Source organism: Caretta caretta, chromosome 7 (genome assembly GCF_965140235.1).
Source record: "Caretta caretta isolate rCarCar2 chromosome 7, rCarCar1.hap1, whole genome shotgun sequence".
In the NCBI taxonomy this organism is placed as follows: Eukaryota; Metazoa; Chordata; order Testudines; family Cheloniidae; genus Caretta; species Caretta caretta.
In genome coordinates, this window is record NC_134212.1 from 2443867 (window position 1) to 2454964 (window position 11098).

At 44.5% G+C, this 11098-nt stretch overlaps 1 protein-coding gene across 5 annotated transcripts in view; it reads right to left on the reverse strand.

Moving 5' to 3' along the window:
* CFAP20DC (CFAP20 domain containing) overlaps window positions 1-9908 on the reverse strand; it is a 227094-nt gene extending 217186 nt beyond the window's left edge. For 2 of the 5 annotated variants that reach the window (XM_075130189.1, XM_075130188.1), the window contains exon 1: window positions 9742-9904. In XM_075130189.1, the coding sequence (XP_074986290.1) occupies window positions 9742-9767 (26 nt within the window). In that variant the 5' untranslated portion in view covers window positions 9768-9904. Of the gene's footprint in view, window positions 1-9741 lie in introns of all 5 variants that reach the window. The other 3 variants (XM_075130187.1, XM_075130190.1, XM_075130197.1) reach the window with 3 other exon arrangements.
* Window positions 9909-11098: the final 1190 nt, after the last annotated feature.

Below are 11098 nucleotides of genomic sequence, written 5' to 3' on the forward strand. Positions count from 1 at the left end.
GCAGCGCCAGCGTTTGTCCCATTGTAGTCCCCTGCAAAACTCAATTTTGCCAATGTTGCCTCCCATCATGCTGGCTGGAGTTTGCGTCATTGTGTCATCATGCTGAGCTGATGCATTTCACTTTGGTTTTCAATTTGTCACCAGGGACAAGAACCTGAGTTACTATGTCCGGCGGCCCCATTGTTGCTTTGTGGCTCCCTGCAGTTGCATGGGTTGCCACTCCTTAATACCGCTGCTGCTAATGAGAGAAGACTGAAAGAGCTTGGCTTGGTTAGCCTAGAAGAACGAAGGGTGAGAAAGAATTGGATTGCTCTCTATAAATAGATAAGGGAGGGGGAAGAGCTTTTTAAACCAAAGGACAAAGTTGGCAGAAGAATGACTGCACGTAATTGTCAAATAATTCTTCCACTTCTTCTTAAGCTGTTGTAGTCTAATGACTAACTCCCCATCTGTTTACATATTTTAGCTTTTTTCATGGCTGGCCAATGAATTTTCCTCCCCTTTTTACTCCTAGACACCTCATGGTCCAACATTTACAGGTATGTGGATGAGAGCTCTGCAGAGGGCATCCTGATTCAGTCCCACTGCATCTCATCACTAATCCAGCTGCCTGGGCTCAATATTTTTCTTCCATGTAGTGTACATGCTGTTGTTTATAGACCATTCTTACTTCAAAGACTTGTAAACCACATTCACTTATGCAGATTTTGCTTTAATACATGTTGATTTTGTCACATACTGCCACAAGTCCTCCTGTTCTTTTTGCGGATACAGGCTAACATGGCTGCTACTCTGAAACCAGTCAGTTTTTCTTTGTGGATCATAATCCTGTCCCAGCAATCTACTATCAGCCTGACTAGCTTATCAGACCCTTTACTCTCCTCTCCTGGGGTTTTTTGAGTTTTCATTCATTGCCATTTGATAGGAGTGTCAGTTTTGCTGGCTGCTCATCAGAGTAATGTTAATCGTATGTGGCTGTACCAGTCTTCCCTGGCACGAGTTCTCTTTTGAGAAGCCATCAGAGTACTCATGGCTGCCAGCTGGTATTTCACCAAGCAGATGAGCAGTGTACAGTCTCTTAAAAATGCAAATGTACTATAGAATTTAGGACCAAAGTCAATGGGAAATTTGCCATCAGTGGGAGTAGGAGTGGAAGTGTAGCTAAGACACATTCCTGAATTCCGGAACAATTTTCAAGATAAATAATTTTGGAAATCCAGATTTACTCTGCCTCTTCCCTTTTGCTCCAACTGTGTATTTTGTCAAACCTTTAATCCGAAGAAACATCAGAGTGTAGGTAGCTTCCCAAACACAATTTTGCTTTTATGGTTTATGAAGATCTTGTAATAGGTTTTATTTTTGCTCATTCTAGCTCTATCAGGACAGGCAGGGCAGAAGGACAGGCAGGGCAGAAAAGGTGGGGGAGTAGCACTGTATGTAAGGGAGCAGTATGACTGCTCAGAGCTCCGGTACGAAACTGCAGAAAAACCTGAGTGTCTCTGGATTAAGTTTAGAAGTGTGTGCAACAAGAGTGATGTAGTGGTGGGAGTCTGCTATAGACCACCGGACCAGGGGGATGAGGTAGATGAGGCTTTCTTCCGGCAGCTCACGGAAGCTACTGGATCGCATGCCCTGATTCTCATGGGTGACTTTAATTTTCCTGATATCTGCTGGGAGAGCAATACAGCGGTGCATAGACAATCCAGGAAGTTTTTGGAAAGCATAGGGGACAATTTCCTGGCGCAAGTGCTAGAGGAGCCAACTAGGGGGGGCGCTTTTCTTGACCTGCTGCTCACAAACCGGGTAGAATTAGTGGGGGAAGCAAAAGTGGATGGGAATCTGGGAGGCAGTGACCATGAGTTGGTTGAGTTCAGGATCCTGACACAGGGAAGAAAGGTAAGCAGCACGATACGGACCCTGGACTTCAGGAAAGCAGACTTCGACTCCCTCAGGGAACGGATGGCCAGGATCCCCTAGGGGACTAACTTGAAGGGGAAAGGAGTCCAGGAGAGCTGGCTGTATTTCAAGGAATCCCTGTTGAGGTTACAGGGACAAACCATCCCGATGAGTCGAAAGAATAGTAAATATGGCAGGCGACCAGCTTGGCTTAATGGTGAAATCTTAGCGGATCTTAAACATAAAAAAGAAGCTTACAAGAAGTGGAAGGTTGGACATATGACCAGGGAAGAGTATAAAAATATTGCTCGGGCATGTAGGAATGTTATCAGGAGGGCCAAATCGCACCTGGAGCTGCAGCTAGCCAGAGATGTCAAGAGTAACAAGAAGGGTTTCTTCAGGTATGTTGGCAACAAGAAGAAAGCCAAGGAATGTGTGGGCCCCTTACTGAATGAGGGAGGCAACCTAGTGACAGAGGATGTGGAAAAAGCTAATGTACTCAATGCTTTTTTTGCCTCTGTTTTCACTAACAAGGCCAGCTCCCAGACTGCTACGCTGGGCATCACAAAATGGGGAAGAGATGGCCAGCCCTCTGTGGAGATAGAGGTGGTTAGGGACTATTTAGAAAAGCTGGACGTGCACAAGTCCATGGGGCCGGACGAGTTGCATCCGAGAGTGCTGAAGGAACTGGCGGCTGTGATTGCAGAGCCATTGGCCATTATCTTTGAAAACTCGTGGCGAACCGGGGAAGTCCCGGATGACTGGAAAAAGGCTAATGTAGTGCCAATCTTTAAAAAAGGGAAGAAGGAGGATCCTGGGAACTACAGGCCAGTCAGCCTCACTTCAGTCCCCGGAAAAATCATGGAGCAGGTCCTCAAAGAATCAATCCTGAAGCACTTGCATGAGAGGAAAGTGATCAGGAACAGCCAGCATGGATTCACCAAGGGAAGGTCATGCCTGACTAATCTAATCGCCTTTTATGATGAGATTACTGGTTCTGTGGATGAAGGGAAAGCAGTGGATGTATTGTTTCTTGACTTTAGCAAAGCTTTTGACACGGTCTCCCACAGTATTCTTGTCAGCAAGTTAAGGAAGTATGGGCTGGATGAATACACTACAAGGTGGGTAGAAAGCTGGCTAGATTGTCGGGCTCAACGGGTAGTGATCAATGGCTCCATATCTAGTTGGCAGCCGGTATCAAGTGGAGTACCCCAAGGGTCGGTCCTGGGGCCGGTTTTGTTCAATATCTTCATAAATGATCTGGAGGATGGTGTGGATTGCACTCTCAGCAAATTTGCGGATGATACTAAACTGGGAGGAGTGGTAGATACGCTGGAGGGGAGGGATAGGATACAGAAGGACCTAGACAAATTGGAGGATTGGGCCAAAAGAAATCTGATGAGGTTCAATAAGGATAAGTGCAGGGTCCTGCACTTAGGACGGAAGAACCCAATGCACAGCTACAGACTAGGGACCGAATGGCTAGGCAGCAGTTCTGCGGAAAAGGACCTAGGGGTGACAGTGGACGAGAAGCTGGATATGAATCAGCAGTGTGCCCTTGTTGCCAAGAAGGCCAATGGCATTTTGGGATGTATAAGTAGGGGCATAGCGAGCAGATCGAGGGACGTGATCGTTCCCCTCTATTCGACATTGGTGAGGTCTCATCTGGAGTACTGTGTCCAGTTTTGGGCCCCACACTTCAAGAAGGATGTGGATAAATTGGAGAGAGTCCAGCGAAGGGCAACAAAAATGATTAGGGGACTGGAACACATGAGTTATGAGGAGAGGCTGAGGGAGCTGGGATTGTTTAGCCTGCAGAAGAGAAGAATAAGGGGGGATTTGATAGCTGCTTTCAACTACCTGAAAGGGGGTTCCAAAGAGGATGGCTCTAGACTGTTCTCAATTGTAGCAGATGACAGAACGAGGAGCAATGGTCTCAAGTTGCAGTGGGGGAGGTTTAGATTGGATATTAGGAAAAACTTTTTCACTAAGAGGGTGGTGAAACACTGGAATGCGTTACCTAGGGAGGTGGTAGAATCTCCTTCCTTAGAGGTTTTTAAGGTCAGGCTTGACAAAGCCCTGGCTGGGATGATTTAACTGGGAATTGGTCCTGCTTTGAGCAGGGGGTTGGACTAGATGACCTTCTGGGGTCCCTTCCAACCCTGATATTCTATGATTCTATCTTGAACTGAATATGTAAAGAGTTCTTTTAAAAAAAAATCACTGGTCACATGCAGCTCCCAAGTTGATTTCAATAACGCTGCTGCACATTAGACTCATTTTAAACTACCAGTATCAGGGCCCCAGGTACTCCATGGCAAAATGGGACCAAATTCCGCAGCAAGCACTTCTAATTCTGTGGCATATTCCATGGCAATGTTAGTTTACTCTAATGCCACATTTGATTCCAGACCAGAGAGCCACAAAGACAATCTTACTATCCTTGGTGTGGATACTTTGTAAGAACATCCCTTCTTATTTATTTTGATATTGTGTTTTAAACTGACCACTGATTTCAGTGCTGCACCACCCATCAAAGCCTGAGCCTAAACTCACTCTTTGTAAAGAGTTGTCACTTTGGATGGGCTATCACCAGCAGGAGAGTGAATTTGTGTGGGGGGGTGGAGGGGGTGGAGGGTGAGAAAACCTGGATTTGTGCTGGAAATGGCCCACCTGTTGATCACTTTAGATAAGCTATTACCAGCAGGACAGTGGGGTGGGAGGAGGTATTGTTTCATATTCTCTGTGTGTATATAAAGTCTGCTGCAGTTTCCACGGTATACATCTGATGAAGTGAGCTGTAGCTCACGAAAGCTCATGCTCAAATAAATTGGTTAGTCTCTAAGGTGCCACAATTACTCCTTTTCTTTTTCCCAAGAGACAGGCCCTCTGTGTTCTCTGCACTAGGAGGAGTTTCCTTGGGTGGAAGTACCAGGTGCCCCTATAGGTGAATCCAGGTGCTTACCCCTGAGGAGGGAAGGGAGAAAGCTGCAGCCACACTTCAAAGTGGTTACAAAAGTGACAAGGCCAAAAGTAGGATTCTGATTGGATAATGAAGGATTCAACTTCTGGTCCCAACCCTCAAGGATTATAACAACTCATTAGTGTTGCATATTTTTACCAAAACTTAGGAGTTCTGATGCTGCTAAATGTTAAAGTAGTGTTTTACTCATTACCACTCCAATTTTACCATTCTGTTAATTAAATAGCGAAATGCAATCATATTCGTTCCTCCTGACACCTGTTTTGCTAAAGCCGAAATGAACGTTAATATCAGGAGACTGGTAGCATTAGTGGTGGTTTTAGCTCTAATTAAAGCTTGAGCACCACAAACAGGGATGAAAGAGGGTAAAATGAGAGTCTGCACAATAAAAACAAAATGAGAGGAACACAATCTGACAGCTTCTTGGCTGCCATGGGGGGCACACAGCTCAGCTTGTAAAGGCAGCATAAAACGCATTCTTGTACTCCCCCAAACCAAGGACTGCTGTGTTCAGAGCTGGTCCCCTGCTGTAAATCACAGCAAGCCCTAGGGCTGCTCTAACTTACACCTACAACTTACACTTGTGCTAGCAGCCCCAAGCAGCCAAAACTACAACTGGGGAAGAGGGCAACATAGGGGCTCTTTTCCTCTAACCACATTCCCTATAAGAGCAGTAGGGAGGCGGAGGGTAGGAGCCCACGCTGGCTTTATGCCACTGGAGGTTCCCCTTGCAAACTGGGGTGATCTTCTTGGAGTCATATATGCCGACTCAGTGGCCACAAATGGTTGGTGTTGTGGCACAAAGGCCTATACCATATCCAGCAATCTGGCCCAATATATTTTCAAACTTTTGAAGTTTTTATTATTTTTAAGTAACAGTATAATATAATTGTTATAATACTTAGTACCTTTCGCCCCCAAAGCCACAAAGATGGCTAAGCATTGTCCCCCCTGTTTTACAGACAAACAGACTGAGGCAGAGGTAGGTGACATGTATAATAAGGCCAGGTTTTCAAAAGAGCTCAGCTCTTTGGGTGCTGAGCAAGTCTGAAACCTTAACCTTTACATTTAGGTTCCCAAAGGAGAGCTGAGCTCATCTGAGGATAAGATTTCAGTTGTGGGTGCTGCGCACTTGAAAATCCATAATGAAGAGCCCGTAATGATCCAAGTCAACATCCCCTACCTGCCACTCCTCTGTAATTGCAACCACTTCTCAAGCCCATGGGAGATGCACCTGCACAGCAGCCACAGAATTGAGGCCTGTCTAATTGCAATCAAGGTAACAGCTTGTTTCACAGCATAAATAAGGCTTGTATCATCTCATTGTCTGCACATCATGGTTCAGAGCTTGTAATATCATACACAGGGGCATTTGCTTGGTTAGAAATGGTAATCATGGCCTTCAGCTGTGTTAGCAGAGGGAACATCCTGTATATCTTCGTGTATGAGCCACTGCTTTTATTGCTTTCTCCTGCAGTTTCTCTGAAAGATGCATCGTAAAGGAGCAGATATTGAATGAGGGCAACTTCTACGAGAAACTATGTGGTAAATGTGTGGGCTACTAATCAAGGACTACTTCTGCATAAAGGTATATGGAATATTAGGTAGATATCATGACCCCAAATCTGTCTTAGTGCCATTTTATTTATGAGTCAGAGCTAATTCCAAGTGGGCTTAGAATGTACCAAATACTTAAACAATGTGGCCCTGATTCTCTATGCCTGCGCAGGAATGCAGCAAGAGAAGGCAAAGGTGGCTCTGAGTTTATGCGTCCGATGAAGTAAGCTGTAGCTCACGAAAGCTTATGCTCAAATAAATTGGTTAGTCTCTAAGGTGCCACAAGTACTCCTTTTCTTTTTGCGAATACAGACTAACACGGCTGTTACTCTGAAACCTTTATTACTGAGACAGCCATGGGCCTTTTGGGGCCCTACAAAGTCAGACATTTCAGGGTTGGTCTGACACACTCAGGATGCCCAGGACTCCCTAGGGTATGTCTACATTGCTGCTGGAAGCATGTTTCCCAGCACTGGTTAACAGACTTGTGTTTGCAGGACTCTTGCTAGAGCACGAAACAAAAGAGCAGTGTGGATGTTCTGGCTCAGGCTCTGGAGCCAAGGGGGTTAGGTGGGCTTGAGAGCCCAAGATAGAATGTCCACATTGGTATGTTCAGAGCACTAGCCTGAGCCCCACTAACACAAGTCAGTTAACCAGTGCTGGGAGACATGCCCCCAGCAGCAGGCCATATCATCTCCCTTCCCCAGTGTGCCCTGGTATGCTCCTTATGCTGGAGAGAGCAGGTATAGAGCCATCACACTCTCCGCTGGCCAGAGAATCTCTTGACAATGAAGGCACTTTAAAGGGCCCGTTATATATCATATGAGCAGTGTAACGGGGCTTAGGGAAATGGCAAAGTGAGCCCTAAGAAATAATCCTAGGCAATTTTCAAAAGAAACACTTGGGCGATCTGCAGCTCCTGCTCTTATCCACACCTGGAGTGTTTTGTGGCCTGTCTGTTTGGCAGATGTTCAGATTTTTATTTCCCTCCTCTTCTTTCTGCTATTTATGAATTGTAAGCAGTCTGTGAAGCTGAAAACACTTCCATGCAGTTTGTATTGCTGGGTAGCTGGGACTGATTATCCTTTGTACAGAGCTCAAGGTTTTCTGGATACAACACATGCACTCTTAATGGGCATCTATTTGTACAGTTAAATTCCCCAGATTTCCCAAGAACAGAATGTGTAGAAAAGGCACATAAAAGTCACCTAAATAGGGCTTAACACTTTTATTTCCAAGCCAATGTTCTGTTAATAAATCTCAGGTTTTTGGCAGAACTACACAAAGCGTGGCTATTTTCATTATTAACTTAATTGCTTTCCACTAACAGGTACACTACCTTTTCCTGTTGGAGGTCAATGCACATTTCCTTGACAGGCAGGGTAGCCAGAATGCTTTGAAAAGTGCTGGAGTAGCCAGTACAAAGTGAGATGTAAAGCTAGTGCAAATCAAGAGACATGAAGGGTAGATCTTTAAAGGGCCAGAATTGTGGCTCAAAGCTCTTTGGAGCAGGGTCTGCCCTGTATTTTATACTTGTATGTTGTCTAGCACAATAGGGCCCAACCTGGTTATGGCCTCTAGGTACTACCACAGTGTCAGTGTTAAATAATTAATAATAATAATTAATAAAGCTTATGGAAATGGGGCTTTTAATGATGAAACTTCCCTCCCTGTGGAACTTGGCAGGACATGAGAGGGTTCCCAGTCAGAACTATGGGAAGCTGTCATCAGAGTAAAGAACAACATTGCCAGGGATGTCTTCCTCCCAGATATGTCTCTGGATTGAAATGCGGCAGATGCTACTGCCTGAGGTCCAGATCTTGCAAAGACTAATGCACATGCCTAACCTTATACTCTGAGTAGTCTCATTGAAGGCAATGTATACATACGTCTTTGCAGGATTGGGGCCCAAGATGTACAGACCTACTTCACAATTATATATTGATTTATATTTTCAAAACACCAGAAGAATAGTAACTAATCCTCCCAGCAACCAACTAAGGGAGGTTGTAGTACAAAAAAGGAAAACAGTGAGCACAACTTGAATTTGATAACAGAACTGAGAACAAGAACAATTCAACACAACTCTCCAGATTCACTTTTCCACTTATTCAACTCTCTCATTTATTGGTGTGTTATAGTTTGCTAAAATTCTGGGTTTCACACATCAACTTATTTTCTTTCCTGAACCAAGTTTACAACTCATTAAAAATACATATGTAGGCAACAGTACAGGATGTAGCTGAGGATTTTTGGTCTGTGGGCTGGGAAGTGAAAGATAAAGGCTCACTTCTGGGAATGGACAGCAGAATGTTGGTGGGAGTTTGTCAACTGCAGATATACAAAGCAGGCAGGAAACATCAGATATATATATATATATTTTTTTTTGGTGATTCCTTGCATCAAATCTGCAAACAATTTAATACTTTGCAAGTTGGTGCCCTTCTAGGAAGAATCCTTACTGAAGATTAACAAGGGCAGCTTTGAACCAAAGCCTGTGGTTTCAAGGCACTTGACTGCTGTTATTCCCAGATCTCCCCTCCCCACCACTGGGAAAGTGGCTTGACAGTTGGACTGAGATACCTAACCCCTGGAAGGGGGGAAACCACAGATGGTGACATGGCCAGAGGGACGAGGCATGAAAAGGATGCTGTGGTTCCTGGGCTGAGATGGGTGGGTGGAAAAGGTGGCAGGAGAGGCACCAGCAGAGAGAGCGTGCTGGCTGAGAGAGCTAATCCCAGACACAACCAGCAGGGGGCGCTGCTCTGGTGAGTGAACCCTGTCACAGATTTATCCTCTATGAACTTATCTTTTTTTGAACTCAGTTGTACTTTTGGCCATCAGATTACCCCATGGCAATGAGTTCCACAGGTTAATTGTGTTTGTATTAAAGAATACTTCTTGTTTGTATTAAACCTGTTGCCTATGAATTTCATTGGGTGATCCCTGGTTTTTGTATTGTGGGAAAGAGTAAATAACATTTCCTTATTCACTTTTTCCACACCTTTCATGATTTTATAAACCTCTATCATATCCCCCCTTAGTTGTTTCTTTTCTAACTTTAACAGCCCTAATCTTTTTAGTCTCTCCTCATATAGAATGGCTTCCATACCCTGGATCATCCTTGTTGCCCTTCTCTGAAACTTTTCTCATTCTACCCTATCCTTTTTGAGATGGGGTGTGCACAGGAATTTAAATTTGACTGCTTTCAGAGGGGCACGTTAAACACACACAGTATACACATCAAACCATATCAACACATGCACATAAGTCATATGCCTAAAAATAAACAGCAGTACACTCACCATTTCAATGAAAATTCATGCGCCATGGAGCCATCTGAATAAATGTAGCCACAAGTACTTGGCTGTGGCGGAGGAGTTCTGTGCCCCCGATTATTGAAGGGGCCTTGTGCCCCTGCTTGACCCCCTTATACAGGCCCCTGCTGTTATCCCATGACTATTTTAGTTCTGGCGAGGGCACTGATCAAAGGCTTTCTGACAATCCAAGTACACTGCATTTGAGTGGATCACCCTTATCCGCCTGCTTGTTGACACCCGCCAAGAATTCTGATAGATTGTTAAAGCACGACTTCCCTTCACAAAACTAGTTCAAGTTTGCAGACCTTCATTTCATGCAATTTACTGTGAAAAATTTAATTGCAGCATCACTTCAGTTAAAGGGTATTTTTTTCGCTAGCTAAAGGGAATATTGTACTAAGGTAGAACTGCCTCCTCCCCAAAAGCTAGATGAGCACATGGGAAAGTACTGTAATGCCCCCCCCCACACACACATGGGTTGGCAGTAGTTTTGAACCCAGAATATTCAGTACTGTAGGTTGACAAATTCAAACCAGAAATAAGGTGCACATTTTTAATAGTGCAGGTATTTAACCATTGGAACAATTTACCTAGGGATACGGTGGATTCTCCATCACTTTGGATCTTTACAGCAAGAATGGAAAAAACTATGCTGATAAAAGGGGCATGCTAAGTGCAATTTTGCACAGACCTGCATCATTTGGTTTGCCCTTGCTTTGACCCTTGGCCCTGACTGTGCTTGCTGGGATCCTGGCAAAAGACTCTTGCTTCAGAGCACAGATTTGGATTACTCAAAACATAAAGTCCCTGGGCCTGGTCAGACAAATTGTCAAGGGCCTGGGCCAGAGATCACCATCCCATACCAATTATTTACCATCTAATCTCAATGTTACACACATTCAGCTGCCTCTTCCTGTGTTAAATAGGGCAGCCCTCCTGTGGAGCAGGGACCCTCCTTGATTATATGCAGATGGCTCTGATTGTGGCTGCTGTGTGGCCCCTAAAAGATAGGTTTCAGAGTAACAGCCATGTTAGTCTGTATTCGCAAAAAGAAAAGGAGTACTTGTGGCACCTTAGAGACTAACCAATTTATTTGAGCATAAGCTTTCGTGAGCTACAGTTCCGATGGAGTGAGCTGTAGCTCACGAAAGCTTATGCTCAAATAAATTGGTTAGTCTCTAAGGTGCCACAAGTACTCCTTTTCATTATAAGGAGAGTGAACACTTTAGATAAGCTGTTACCAGCAGGAGAGTGGGGTTGGGGGAGAGAAAACCTTTTGTAGTGGTAAACACCCATTTTTTCATGCTTTGTGTGTATAAAAAGATCTTCTATACTTTCCACA